This window comes from Salvelinus alpinus, chromosome 28 (assembly GCF_045679555.1).
Source record: "Salvelinus alpinus chromosome 28, SLU_Salpinus.1, whole genome shotgun sequence".
Classification (NCBI taxonomy): domain Eukaryota; kingdom Metazoa; phylum Chordata; class Actinopteri; order Salmoniformes; family Salmonidae; genus Salvelinus; species Salvelinus alpinus.
Genome location: NC_092113.1, coordinates 41,245,213 through 41,260,271, shown reverse-complemented (window position 1 = coordinate 41,260,271; position 15,059 = coordinate 41,245,213). Strand labels below are relative to the sequence as shown.

At 45.5% G+C, this 15,059-nt stretch overlaps 1 protein-coding gene across 11 annotated transcripts in view; it reads left to right on the top strand.

Annotated features, from left to right (window-relative positions):
- The window catches only part of ubr4 (ubiquitin protein ligase E3 component n-recognin 4), a 116,208-nt gene that overhangs the window by 89,681 nt on the left and 11,468 nt on the right, over positions 1–15,059 (top strand). For 7 of the 11 annotated variants that reach the window (XM_071373188.1, XM_071373195.1, XM_071373196.1 and 4 more), the window contains 22 exons: positions 57–200; positions 458–586; positions 854–986; positions 1,952–2,165; positions 2,421–2,596; positions 2,691–2,818; positions 3,013–3,142; positions 4,626–4,783; positions 6,193–6,302; positions 7,192–7,415; positions 8,824–8,997; positions 9,460–9,581; positions 9,907–10,104; positions 10,297–10,377; positions 10,488–10,703; positions 11,516–11,623; positions 12,054–12,170; positions 12,412–12,602; positions 12,731–12,904; positions 13,228–13,327; positions 13,482–13,700; positions 14,048–14,161. In XM_071373188.1, coding sequence (XP_071229289.1) covers positions 57–200; positions 458–586; positions 854–986; positions 1,952–2,165; positions 2,421–2,596; positions 2,691–2,818; positions 3,013–3,142; positions 4,626–4,783; positions 6,193–6,302; positions 7,192–7,415; positions 8,824–8,997; positions 9,460–9,581; positions 9,907–10,104; positions 10,297–10,377; positions 10,488–10,703; positions 11,516–11,623; positions 12,054–12,170; positions 12,412–12,602; positions 12,731–12,904; positions 13,228–13,327; positions 13,482–13,700; positions 14,048–14,161 — 3,360 coding nt within the window. The remainder of the gene's footprint in view (positions 1–56; positions 201–457; positions 587–853; positions 987–1,951; positions 2,166–2,420; positions 2,597–2,690; positions 2,819–3,012; positions 3,143–4,625; positions 4,784–6,192; positions 6,303–7,191; positions 7,416–8,823; positions 8,998–9,459; positions 9,582–9,906; positions 10,105–10,296; positions 10,378–10,487; positions 10,704–11,515; positions 11,624–12,053; positions 12,171–12,411; positions 12,603–12,730; positions 12,905–13,227; positions 13,328–13,481; positions 13,701–14,047; positions 14,162–15,059) is intronic. The other 4 variants (XM_071373194.1, XM_071373198.1, XM_071373197.1 and 1 more) reach the window with 1 other exon arrangement.

Genomic DNA, 15,059 nt, shown 5'->3' with positions numbered 1-15,059 from the left:
ATTTAACTGGTTGAAAACCAAACCAAAGCCTGCTGTTTGTGTTGTTCTCTGTGTAGGCGGTGACCAACATCAACACGCTGCTGGACAAGGCTGACCGCGTGTACCATCAGCTGATGGGACACAGACCCCAGCTGGAGAGTCTGTTGTCAAAGGTCAACGAGGCAGCGCCTGAGAAACCACAGGTCAGATACTACCCTCTGGTATATGAACTTCATCCGATTCGCACCTTCACATTTTGACATTTTTTAGTACTTTAGCATTTCACTTGACTAGGTAAAACAACCGAATATCACAAACATTTCAAGTTTTTAAACCTTCAAAATACCCTAGTAGTTGTATGGCATCAATCCATAGTGTTTATCCTGTATTTAAGTAAAACATCATGAAGAATTTGTCTGTTTACTGGAAGTGTTGAACTAGTATCTGATGTTTCGATGCTGTTGTCATGCCCCTATAGGATGATTCTGGAGCAGGGGCGGGGCTTGGAGCGTCCTCGGCCAATGTGAACAGGTACATCCAGCAGCTGGCTCAGGAGTACAGCGGAGACTGTAAGACGTCCTTTGACGAGCTCTCCAAGATCATACAGGTGAGAGAACGGAGGGCGTGATGAGCACAAATTGAATCCTGTCCTTACTTACTATTTAACATCCTGGTTATAGGTACACTCAATATGGCTGTCAGTTCACCCATCACGGGAACATTGACTTGAATGAGGATACCTCTTTTTTTTTTTTTTTGTGATTTTATATTTCTATGGAGCTTCACAGCTGTTCAAACAGCAGGTACTACATTCAAGTATGTTGTATGATTTTTAAAGAGTTATCATCCCCATTCCCCCCCCCCCCCCCTCCAGAAAGTCCTGGCGTCCCGTAAAGAGCTCCTGGAGTACGACCTGCAGCAGCGTGAAGCCGCCACCAAGTCTTCTCGCTCCAGCTCCCATCAGCCCACCTTCACAGCCAGCCAATACAGAGCCCTCTCTGTGTTAGGTACTGCACTTTATACACACACAAACTACTTTACCTGACTTGGTTATATTCAATTAAAATGTATTTATATAGCCCTTCTTACATCAGCTGATATCTCAAAGTGCTGTACAGAAACCCAGCCTAAAACCCCAAACAGCAAGCAATGCAGGTGTAGAAGCACGGTGGCTAGGAAAAACTCCCTAGAAAGGCCAGAACCTAGGAAGAAACCTAGAGAGGAACCAGGCTATGAGGGGTGGCCAGTCCTCTTCTGGCTGTGCCGGGTGGAGATTATAACAGAACATGGCCAAGATGTTCAAATGTTCATAAATGACCAGCATGGTCAAATAATAATAATCACAGTAGTTGTCGAGGGTGCAACAGGTCAGCACCTCAGGAGTAAATTTCAGTTGGCTTTTCATAGCCGATCATTAAGAGTATCTCTACCGCTCCTGCGGTCTCTAGAGAGTTGAAAACAGTAGGTCTGGGACAGGTAGCACGTCCGGTGGACAGGTCAGGGTTCCATAGCCGCAGGCAGAACAGTTGAAACTGGAGCAGCAGCACGGCCAGGTGGACTGGGGTCAGCAAGGAGTCATCATACCAGGTAGTCCTGAGGCATGGTCCTAGGGCTCAGGTCCTCCGACAGAGAGAAAGATAAACACTTTAGCCCTTTTATTGGGATTTCTATATAGAAGCTATTTGGTGTTATGAATTTACTGTCACTTGTTGTGATCCAGGACTTGCATCCCAAATGCCACCCTGTCACCTATAGTGCACGGGCCTTGGTTAAAAGTAGTGGGCTAGAAAGGGTGTGATTTTTGGGATGCACACTTGTCTTTCTAAAACTGCTGCGAATCAATTTCCCATTTGGGACCAATTTGCCACGTAGGCAGACGTTTTTTTTATCTAAAGTAACTTCCGGTATTTGAGAACCATGTTTTTCTTCTTCTTTTGGGTAGACTAAATAACAAAGATCTATCTCCATCTAGGCTGCGGACACACCTCCTCCAACAAGTGTTATGGCTGTGCCTCGGCCGTGACGGGTCATTGTATCACCCTGCTAAGGGCCCTGGCCACCAACCCAGCCCTCCGGCAGATCCTTGGGCTCCAGGGGCTCATCAGAGAGCTGTTTGAGTACAACCTGAGAAGAGGTACCGCTGCCATGAGGGAGGAGGTCAGACAACTGGTTTGCCTGCTCACCAGGTATAGTAGTGGTTTGTGTTCTCATAGACAGTGTTAGCCCCTGCTGAGCTAATGTCTATGCGTTAGCTTGGAGAGCTAACCAAACGTGCACGTAGCTCACAAGTGGTACATAAGCCCAAACGAGTATTAAAACCTGGGTCGTCTGTGTGCTATAAGACCCGTGTTAGCCCTCTGAGCTGAAGCCGAGGCATTCCATTACACACCTCACATACAGTGAGTAAACCCATTCTCATCGGTCTACATCTCCCTGTGCAGAGACCAGCCAGAGGCCACTCAGCAGATGAATGACCTGATCATTCACAAGGTGTCCGCTGCTCTGAAGGGCCACTGGGCCAATCCTGACCTGGTCTCCAGTCTGCAGTATGAGATGCTACTGCTCACCGACTCCATCTCCAAGGAGGGCGGATGCTGGGAGCTACGACTGCGATGTGGTGAGGCTTTCACCTCATCGTCTCTCGTCCCCTTTTCTTTCCCTTTTTAATAACGTAACATTTAATAATCCCCGTCTTTCTCTGTGTCTATTAGCCCTGAGTTTGTTCCTGATGGCCGTGAACATCAAGACCCCTGTAGTGGTGGAGAACATTACTCTGATGTGTCTCAGGATCCTACAGAAACTCATCAAGCCTCCTGCCCCCACCTCCAAGAAGAACAAGGTACACTACTACACAACATAGCAGTCAGTCATACTTGGCCTGGGCGAGTTTTGAGAGAGACTTACATTGCAGTCTGTGTTTTTCGTAGAATGACGTCCAAAATTATAATGACAGTTATTTAAGGATTTTAGGTGATTTTAGATTTTTCTCAGATCAGGCAATTGCAGGAAATGTGGTGTTTCTGGTGTTTCCAGGATTCTGCTGTGGAGTGTCTGACTACAGTGAAGCCCTACTGCAATGAGATCCATGCTCAGGCCCAGCTCTGGCTCAAGAAGGACCCCAAAGCATCTTATGAAGCCTGGAAAAAGTGCCTTCCAGCAAGATGTGAGTAGATTTTATTTTTTTGAATCGGTCGGTCGGCCCGACTAGTAGTAGGGGATTGATTTGAAGCTCAATGTTTTTAAATTAAAATCTTCCTACCGTCATATCTAAGCCACTATGACACCAATGTCGATGAAATGTCGCAAATTAACTTGATTGGAGGTACACACAGCACACTCCCCACCTCTCGTCATGGCCGTTACGAGAACCACATACCGGATTTTAACAGGGTCGTTAGCATTAAGGGGAAAACATTTAAATGTCTTGCCTCGATCTAGCTCAATATCTCTAGGCATCAGATAAGAACAAGACTACAGCATCCGTGAAGTGAGCATTAGACTTGCAACCTTTCGGACTAGTTTTGATTAAATCTATTAATTTATCGCTCTCACATGCTCATTTCTGTCTATTAAGAACCAACGATGTGCTACGTAATTGTAGCATTTCTGACAATGCTAACATGTTATTTTTTTTAGTGCAAGCTCAGTGTTCTAACAACAGGTCGGTTGCTTGGCAACAACACAGCTGCTTGCACCAGGCTGCCAGTCATAAGACGTGTATGTGAATAACCCTAGGCTACTGTAGATACTGTTGCTAGCTATATGGTGGTATTAAAAAAAAAAAATTGCAAACAGATATTTTGCTTAGCTAGCTAACGTCCAAAGTCCAGTAGCACAAACAAATACGCTAGCGAACGTCCTTGGTTGCTATGATAGCCAGTTAACGTTAGCTAGATAACGTTAGCCAACGTAAGACTATAAAAAAAATATATATATAGATATATTTTGAAGCTCAAATTACATTTTCGAAAGATACCTTTTGTATGTGGAAATGTTGTGATTTGAATTTTGTATAATCACCTTCCAGTGTAAAAACGATGGAAATTAAAAAGAAGAAAAAATGTTTTAATAGAGAAGTAGGGATTGGTGTCGAGCTGAAATGGAAAGGAAATCCACAGGATCACTACAATGTCTAATCCACCCATGCTATACCAAGGTTTTCCATTCCACAGCTTTGACCTACTACAGTAGCAATGTTGGTCTATTGTACTTCGTCTATGTGTATGCAGGTTATTTTTAATTCAAACCTTCTCTAACAGCTTAATTCACAATCTTAGAGGAGGTTCTCCCACAATAATGTGATTTGTACTTTTTTTAAATTTGCAAGCAAGGCCATCCTGCTTGATCGGGCTGTTTTGTCTTGTAGTAATGTGGTGCCTGGCTGTAGTTCCTTAAACCTTTTATTTTATTAATACATGTCATTGGGATTTTTTAAACAGTCCCACCATATATAAGAGGTCTATGGTTTTAAAATCAGTAGCATCTAGTGAAAAGTAAATTGTGATACTACTGGTTCTTCAGTATACGTGTTATTGCTGAAGCAAGTGCATTGATTATGGAACTCGGAGGAACTATCCCTTTAAAAATAAAAATAAACGGTATTCAAACTATCCCTTTCAACAATGCCGTAAACACTTGTCCACCAGGCCAGGAGACGGCAGCTAAGCCCCAGAACAAGGCTGAGGTGCGGAGACGCTACCTGATGGAGAAGTACGGGTGGAAGTGGAAGCAGTTCATGAGGTCACGCTCCGAGGGTCTGTTCCCCAGGCTCCTCAAACTGGGACACAACAACTGGCTCAGACAGGTAAGGACACTCCACTGCTCTTATAGCAGGACATATTTGAACTCTGTTCAGACGTTTAGGTCGGGACACTCTCCGTTACTGGTACTGTTTGGTGTGGTACGTACACACCAGTGGTGTGTTGGATGGTATACACAGTATACGCACTCTGTTTTTGTGGGCATTGCGTATATCCTGTACTTAATCCCCACAATGTGTATCAACGTTGTGTAGTGGAGGACAATGTTTTTTTCTTTAATATTGATTTAACTATTATTTCTTCACATTTTAAGCACAGCAATGTGCAAACGGCCGGTAGTTCTATTCGCAAATGTTCCAAAATGTGATTTGCGGGAAAACACCTGAAACCATGCAAGCAGTTTCATGGACAGAGATGGAAATATTTGTTCAAAATTTAGACAGAGGGGAGACCTAAAGATGCAACAACTATCGTTGGTCGCTATATGACAAAAATGTCTGGCAGCTAGACAATGGGGGGGGAAAAGTTGATTTGGAAAACCAGTAGAACAGAGCATATGAGGTCTTTCTAAAAAATAATGGCCTTCACGTTTTCTACGGTAGGATTTTGGCTATAGGCTACTTTGAAGCAAAACATCTATGTTTAAAACATTTAAGTAACAGGAAAAATAGAGCGACGCTAATAACAGGCCTAACTGTCTACTGGTCGATGGAGAGGCTTTTCCGAAAACCTTCTCTATTAAATGTAGAGTAGCTACAAAGTAGTCTACCAGGCAAAATTATATCATGATTCTTTGCCTCAATCCAGTGGCCATTTGTTTTGTCAACATGTGCAGTTGAATTAAAGGGTAACTGCACTCAAAAATGAGAATTTCTTAGCTTTTTGTGGTCTCCGGATGTGGTGTAAACATTGTTGTGGATTTAGACCATCCAATGTTGTTGTTTTTTTTCCCTCAACAACAACAAAAAAGTGAAACCTGGAGAGAAAAAAACTATGAAAATAATCTGAAACCTGTGAATTTCTGGCTCCGTTCCCAGCCTCGTTTATCTATTTCAATAGTAGGCCTACTATTAGCCAACTGGTACCATACAGCTTGGCTGTAAAAGACCAAAATGGGATTGATCATTTTAGGTCGTTCAAAGTGTATGTCACTGTTTGTCATAGAATTTCACACAAGGGTTCTTTTCCTTGGGCCGGGGCGAAACGTTTGGGATTAGAGTATACCAACTTCTCCAGGCAGCATTACACCACTCAGTTTTTACATTTGAAATGTAATGAAAAGGTTTGGGACCCGGCCTCCAGAATGATTTAAATGATACGCTGCACCTTTCGATGAGCATGGGACTGAGGTTCACTGGGTCTAGACAACAGATGGGGTGGTGCATGAACTCATCTCACTTTTCTTTCCACTTCCGTGCTATAATTTTTTACGGTAATCTCCTCTGTCTCTCAGGTGCTGTTCACCCCAGCCACCCAGGCAGCGCGGCAGGCAGCCTGTACCATCGTTGAGGCCCTCACCTCCATCCCCAGCCGCAAGCAGCAGGTGCTGGACCTGCTTACCAGGTAAGAGGGCCGTCTTTGGGTTGGGAAAGGTAGCACTGTTAAAAGATGCTTTCAAGTTTCAAATTGACACGATGGGAAATTATCTAAGGATCGGTCATCAATGTGAGCGAGTTAGTATCAGTTAAGTTGGATGGTTAACACTGGGTATTATTGTTAGTAGCTGGACCAGGTGCAATCTGCAGTGAAATATATAACATCAATACTTTATGTTTTGTTTTTTTGTGCTTGCTTTGTATATTGGGATAATATCCCGGTTTATATGTCAAACAGCTTTTCTAACACGTGTTTGTTTGTCCGTCAGTTACCTGGACGAGTTGAGCATCACTGTTTGTTTGTCCGTCAGTTACCTGGACGAGTTGAGCATCACTGTTTGTTTGTCCGTCAGTTACCTGGACGAGTTGAGCATCACTGTTTGTTTGTCCCTCAGTTACCTGGATGAGTTGAGCATCAGTGTTTGTTTGTCCCTCAGTTACCTGGATGAGTTGAGCATCAGTGTTTGTTTGTCCGTCAGTTACCTGGACGAGTTGAGCATCACTGTTTGTTTGTCCGTCAGTTACCTGGACGAGTTGAGCATCAGTGTTTGTTTGTCCCTCAGTTACCTGGATGAGTTGAGCATCAGTGTTTGTTTGTCCCTCAGTTACCTGGACGAGTTGAGCATCACTGTTTGTTTGTCCGTCAGTTACCTGGACGAGTTGAGCATCACTGTTTGTTTGTCCGTCAGTTACCTGGACGAGTTGAGCATCACTGTTTGTTTGTCCGTCAGTTACCTGGACGAGTTGAGCATCACTGTTTGTTTGTCCCTCAGTTACCTGGACGAGTTGAGCATCAGTGTTTGTTTGTCCCTCAGTTACCTGGATGAGTTGAGCATCAGTGTTTGTTTGTCCCTAAGTTACCTGGACGAGTTGAGCATCGCGGGGGAATGTGCAGCAGAGTATCTTGCTCTGTACCAGAAGCTCATCAAGCCTCCTCAATGGAAGGTGTACCTGGCCGCCCGAGGAGTCCTGCCCTACATCGGCAACCTCATCACCAAGGAAATAGCCAACCTGTTGGCTCTGGAAGAGGCCACTCTCAGTACAGACCTGCAGCAGGGATATGCCCTCAAGAGCTTGACTGGTATGTAACGTGTTTCATTCACCTTAAACCAAGGCGCTTGTATTGTCTGGTCTTATAGGGATAGTTGACTCAAATAAAACATCAACATGATTTTCCACTTACACTATATATACAGCAGTATGTGGACACCCCTTGAAATTAGTGGATTCGGCTATTTCAGCCACACCCGTTGGTGAAAGGTGTTTAAAATTGAGCACGTTGGCAGTAGAATGGCCTGTACTGAAGAGCTCAGTGACAAGCATTTCGCTACACTCGCATTAACATCTGCTAACCATGTGTATGTGACCAATAAAATTTGATTTGATTTGAAATTTCTGCCCTGCTAGAGCTGCTCCGGTTAACTAAGTGGTGTTATTGTGAAGTGGAAATGTCTAGGAGCAACAGCGGCTCAGCCGCGAAGTGGTAGATCACATAACGGGACCGCTGAAGCGTGTAAAAAAATCTTCTGTCCTTCGTTGCAACAATCACTACCGAGTTACAAATTGCCTCTGGAAGCAACTTCAGCGCAAGTACTGTTCGTCGAGAGCTTCATGGAATGGGTTTCCATGGCCGAGCAGCCACACACAAGCCTAAGATCACCGTGCGCAATGCCTAGCGTCGGCTGGAGTGGTGTAAAGCTCGCCGCCATTGAACTCTGGGGCAGTGGAAACGCGTTCTCTGGAGTGATGAATCACGTTTCACCGTCTGGCTGTCCGACGGACGAATCTGGGTTTGGCGGAGAACGCTACCTGCCTGAATGAATAGTGCCAACTAAAGTTTGGTGGAGGAGGAATAATGATCTGGGGCTGTTTTTAATGGTTCGGGCCCCTTAGTTCCAGTGAAGAGTCATCTTAACGTTACAGCATACAATGACATTCTAGACTATTCTGTGCTTCCAACTTTGTAGCAACAGTTTGGGGAAGGCCCTTTACTATTTCAGCATGACAATGCCCCCGTGCACAAAGCAAGGTCCATATAGAAATGATTTGTTGAGATCGGTGTGGAAGAACTTGACTGGCCTGCACAGAGCCCTGACCTGAACCTCATCGAACACCTTTGGGATGAATTGGAATGCCAACTGCGAGCCAGCTTTAATCGCCCAACATCACTAATGCTCTTGTGGCTGAATGGAAGCAAGTCCCCCGCAGCAATATTCCAACATCTAGTGGGAAGCCTTCCCAGAAGAGTGGAGGCTGTTGTAGCAGCAAAGGGGGGACCAACACTCCATATTAATGACCATGATTTTGGAATGAGCTGTTTGAAGAGCAGGTGTCCACATACTTTTGGTCATGTAGTATACCTTGGCTTTAGTCGATTCACCAAGATATTTATCTAATGCCAGATACTTTGTTTTGCTATAATGATGTAAAAAAAACGATAAGCGATGATGATATGTTAATATGGTACCTATCCCGTGCTTGTCTTCTAGGCCTACTGTCGTCCTTTGTGGAGGTGGAGTCCATCAAGCGTCACTTTAAGAGTCGTCTGGTGGGCACGGTGCTGAACGGCTACCTGTGTCTCAGGAAACTAGTGGTGCAGAGGACCAAGCTCATCGACGAGACCCAGGACATGCTGCTGGAGATGCTGGAGGACATGACCACAGGTATAAAGCTAGTTAATATATAGACTCAGGAGGACTTGACCAAAGGTATAAAGCTAGTTAATATTTAGACCCAGGAGGGCATGATGCTGGAGGACTTGACCACAGGTATAAAGCTAGTTAATATATAGACCCAGGAGGACATACTGCTGGAGATGCTGGAGGACTTGACCACAGGTATAAAGCTAGTTAATATTTAGACCCAGGAGGGCATGATGCTGGAGGACTTGACCACAGGTATAAAGCTAGTTAATATATAGACCCAGGAGGACATACTGCTGGAGATGCTGGAGGACTTGACCACAGGTATAAAGCTAGTTAATATATCGACCCAGGAGGACATACTGGAGGACTTGACCACAGGTATAAAGCTAGTTAATATATAGACCCAGGAGGACATACTGCTGGAGATGCTGGAGGACTTGACCACAGGTATAAAGCTAGTGCTTTCTTTCCATTCTCCAGGGACCGAGTCTGAGACCAAGGCATTCATGGCAGTGTGTATTGAGACAGCCAAGAGATACAACCTGGATGACTACAGAACACCGGTGTTTATCTTTGAGAGACTCTGCAGCATCATCTACCCAGTAAGTGGCTTCTTCTCTGTTCCTGTTGTAACTCAAGTCTATGGTTAAATTCCTCTTTCCTTGATTCCTCGCGTCCTCTTTCCTCGCCTCCTTGTCAACGCATTGGAGAGGTACGAGGGGAGGGATCTTGGACCTTCTCCAATACGGTTGAGAAGAAGGCGAGGAGATGGGAAGCGAGGAATCACAGAATAATGAATTTGATAGCCTTTGTGTGTCTAGGAATGCATTGCATGGTGTAACTGAATCTCCTCCTCTACCTTCTCCTCTTCCTCCTCTACCTTCTCCCCTCCTCTACCTTCTCTCCTGCTCTTCCTCCCCCCTCCAGGAGGAAAACGAGGTGACAGAGTTCTTTGTTACCCTGGAGAAGGATCCTCAGCAGGAGGACTTCCTGCAGGGCCGTATGCCTGGTAATCCGTACAGCAGCAACGAGCCAGGTATCGGACCCCTGATGAGGGACATCAAGAACAAGATCTGTCAGGACTGTGACCTGGTGGCCCTGCTCGAGGACGACAGTGGCATGGAGGTAGGAAACCGTAGATTTCTCCTTGTAGCTACAACACTGTGCCAACTTTTTTTTGTCCAAGACACTGTCTATTCTTGCACATAGTCACGTTCTGCTGTGCTGTTTGGGGATTGCTGTCCTGGAATGTAACACAAGAAGATGGGAGACGGTTTTCCACCTAGTTTCTAATCGTCTCCTATTTGTTTCTCATAGCTTCTGGTGAACAATAAGATCATAAGTTTGGACCTGCCTGTGGCCGAGGTTTACAAGAAAGTGTGGTGCCCTACCAACGAGGTGACAAACTCTTCACTATTTTATATTCCAACTGTGTTTTTCAAACAATAATTGAGGTTGTTTAGGCTTGTTTGTGAAGAGTGTTAACCTGGTTTGTTTTTGTCTGTCAGGGAGAGCCCATGAGGATCATATATCGTATGAGGGGTCTCCTTGGAGACGCTACTGAAGAGTTCATTGAGTCTCTGGACTCTACCACAGATGAAGAGGAGGATGAGGAGGAGGTGTATAAGATGGCAGGAGTGATGGCTCAGTGTGGTGGGCTGGAGTGTATGCTCAGCAGACTGTCTGGCATCAGGGACTTCAAACAGGGAAGACACCTGCTCACTGTGAGTAGGACATGGGACAGATACTACATTATATATTGGTTCTAGTTAGTTATTGTTTCAGGAAATGCAACATTTACATTGTAGTCAATGACTTTTGTTACTGCCATTATAATTAAAATTAGCGTTTACATTGGAGTCAGTGACTATAGTTTCTACCATTTACATTTTAGTCATTTAGCAGACGCTCTTATCCAGAGCGACTTACAGTAGAGTGCATACATTTTTACATACTGAGACAAGGATATCCCTACCGGCCAAGAGCAGACGCTCTTATCCAGAGCGACTTACAGTAGAGTGCATACATTTTATTACATTTATTACATTTATTTTTTATTTTATTTTACATACTGAGACAAGGATATCCCTACCGGCCAAACCCTCCCTACCGGCCAAACCCTCCCTAACCCGGACGACGCTATGCCAATTGTGCGTCGCCCCACGGATCTCCCGGTTGCGGCCGGCTGCGACAGAGCCTGGGCGCGAACCCAGAGACTCTGGTGGCACAGCTAGCACTGCGATGCAGTGCCCTAGACCACTGCGCCACCCGGGAGACTATTATTATGTAACCATTATGTAACATTTAATAATGGCAGTAACAAGTCATTGACAACATTTACCATTGCTGTGGGATTATTTAAACTACTATTTGAAGAGGTAGGGTTTCAGATGGTTTTTTGGAAACATTTGACAAAGTTCCATAAAAATGTGCCTCAGTCATGTCAGTACAACGCTATAGTGTTTTTCTTTAAAGACTTATTTCATAATTTCCACATTTACAGTATATAGTAACCCTCTCCTCTGTCCCGTCCCAGGTGCTGCTGAAGCTGTTCAGTTACTGTGTAAAGGTGAAGATCAACAGACAACAGCTGGTCAAACCAGACATGAACACGCTCAACGTCATGCTGGGCACACTCAACCTGGTGAGGACTAAATCACGTTTTTCATTTTATTTATTTAATTTGGCAAGTCAGTTAAGAACAAATTCTTATTTACAATGACGGCCTACTCCGGCCGAACCCGGACGACGCTGGGCCAATTGTGCGCCGCCCTATGGGACTACCAATCACGGCCGGTTGTGATACAGCCTGGAATCGAACCAGGATCTGTAGTGACGCTGTGCCACTCGGTCTAAGGCCCTGTCTGTCCAAGCAGGCTAAGACTCATTTTGTACCACACAATACAGTTGTTAAATCTATGTACATTCATACGGAGGAAGTAAAATAACATTGTGATATGACGTGATGCAGATACAAAGATGCACAATTCAAAACATTTTTGGTATGCAGGAAAAATTCTATCAGTTACTTTTGACCAGTGTGTGTGACCATATTTGGTTTTTTTCCTCTGCAGGCGTTGGTTGCGGAGCAGGAGAGTAAGGACAGTGGAGGAGCGTCCATAGCAGAGCAGGTCCTCAGCATCATGGAGATCATTCTGGATGAGGCCAACGCTGAGATCTCAGAGGACAAGGTGAGACTGGCAGCCCTGGACAAAATACCCTGTCCTGGTACCTTGGAAACTGTTGCGAAGTGGACTATCCCGGTCAAACAGTACATAGAATAAATGAATGTTCCACCCAAGTAATTTTTTAGATCAAACTAGATACATCTTGTCTGGTTACTTGCCCCGTCAAATGTTTTCAGACTAAATAATCAAAGTTGGTGGCTCCAAACTACAGGAAGTACAATTCTCACCCCCCCCCCCCCCCCAGGGTAACCTGTTGTTAACAGGGGACAAGGACCAGCTGGTGATGCTGCTGGACCAGATCAACACTCCGTTTGTCCGTTCCAACCCCAGTGTTCTGCAGGGTCTCCTACGTATCATACCGTACCTGTCCTTTGGAGAACTGGAGAAGATGAGGATCCTAGTGGAGAGATTTAAACCATGCTGCAGCTTCGACAAGTATATATCCGAACTGGGTTTAGTAGTAGTAAAGTGTGAATTTGTCTTTTTACGAGAGTGTGTGTGGTTTTATTCACGTGATGTCCGTGACGTTTGAACCACGTTTTTTGTCCCGCTGTGTTGTCTAGGTACGATGAGGAGCACAGTGCCGATGATAAGGTCTTCATCGACTGTTTCTGTAAGATCGCTGCTGGCATCAAGAACAACAACAACGGACACCAACTCAAAGACCTGATCCTGCAGAAAGGCATCACACAGAGCGCCCTGGGCTATATGAAGAAACACATCCCCAACGCCAAAAAGTAAGATGGGGGGATGGGCCTCGTAGTGGTGGTCCTGTTAACTTTATAAACACGGATCACAAAACCCATCAATTACATGTATTAATATATTATAGCCCTTCCTAAGTTGTCCCAAAGTAGCCTGGTCTCAGAGTGGTTGGTGTTTTACAGCCAACTCCTTTGGGAATGATCACAGTAATTGTCTGTACAACTCAAGCAGATCTGGGACCAGGCTAGTGGCTTTCTAAACACTGATAACATTTCCGAAAACAAAGGGGGGTGGGAATGTACTAAAAAAAAAAAAAACTTCACTGACCTCTCTCCTCTCCTCTCCTTCCCTCCAGTCTGGATGCTGACGTGTGGAAGAAGTTCCTGTCTCGTCCAGCTCTACCCTTCATCCTCCGACTGCTCCGAGGCCTGGCCACCCAGCACCCACCTACACAGGTACACACCTGGGTCATGTTCACTAGGGCACACTGTAGCAAAACGTTTTGAAACGAACATCTGTTATTGAGGGGATGATGTATATAATCTAGTGTTAAGATTTCCTGCCCGTGTGCAAACTTTTCTCTAAACAACCTCGTCTGTCTCTCTCCAGATGCTAATCGGGACAGATTCCATCACTAACCTTCACAAGCTGGAGCAGGTGTCTAGTGACGAGGGTATTGGGACGCTGGCAGAGAACCTTCTGGAGGCGCTGCGGGAGCACGCTGAGGTCAACCTGAAGATAGACGCCGCTCGCAGGGAGACACGGGCCGAGAAGAAACGCATGGCAATGGCCATGAGACAGAAAGCTCTGGGGACACTGGGCATGACGGTAGGTTACTGACTGGGAGGGTTAACCCGGACCATAGGTGGAGGGGTTGGAAGACCAAGTTCAGGTGTGGGTTTCTGGTCACGACTGTAGGTGATGAGGAGGGAGGCGACTTATGCAGTCCAAAACCATTCAATAGCTAATAATGACCTGCATGCTGCTTTCTCTCAGCCCAGCCTGACCCGTTAGAGATCCTGAGATTTGTGGGAGAAAACTTCCTCGGAGAGTCTTGGAAAGATTCCAATGGGATTCTATGGAAATCTTCCTTTCTTCCCCCATCATGGCCCTGATTTTATAATTAAGAAACAGGAAGCTAATCCAGGTTGGTAATTGGCTGTTATGTGTTTCAGACCAATGAGAAGGGCCAGGTGGTGACCAAGACGTCGTTGTTGAAGCAGATGGAGGAGCTGATAGAGGAGCCAGGACTGACCTGCTGCATCTGTAGAGAGGGATACAAGTTCCAGGTAACACAACAACAACAACACACACACACACACACACACACACTCTACGAGCACTGACCTGCTGCATCTGTAGAGAGGGATACAAGATTGTTAAGCCTCGAGACAATTGAGACATGGATTGTGTACGTGTGCCATTCAGAGGGTGAATGACAAAAGACCAGATTTAAGTGCCTTTGAACGGGGTATGGTAGTAGGTGCCAGGCGCACCGGTTTGTGCCAAGAACTGCAACGCTGCTGGGTTTTTCCACGCTCAACAGTTTATTGTGTCTTTTCAATAATGGTCCACCACCCAACGGACGTCCAGCCAACTTGACACAATTGTAGGAAGCGTTGGGGTCAACATGGGTCAGCGTCTCAGTGGAACACTTTCAACAAACACCTTGTAGACTCCGTGCCCCGGCAAATTGAGGCTGTTCCGAAGGGCAGACGGGGTGCGGCTCAATGTTAGGAAGGTGTTCCTAATGTTTGGTAAACTCTGTGTACATGTACCTACCTGCAGTGGCGCAGCTGTTTGGCCCGAGTTCCCAGGGCGCTCGATGGTTGGACTTGTCAACAAAGCAGTTTGACAAGATGCCATGTTTTCGAACTACCAGTAGTTTCTTAGAGGAAAATTAAATATAGCGATCTGTGCATTTTAACTACCGCGTAAAAACTCCTATATCACTTTTTTGCATGTCAAAAACCGAATGATTCACTGGTGCCGCTGTTTTGAACAGATTCGATGTGTTATTTAGAACAAGCAGACAGATCGCGTCATGAACGCGACAAGCACACCGGGGTGAACGCGACAAGCACACCGGGGTGAACGCGACAAGCACACCGGGGTGAACGCGACAAGCACACCGGGGTGAACGCGACAAGCACACCGGGGTGAACGCGACAAGCACACCGGGGTGAA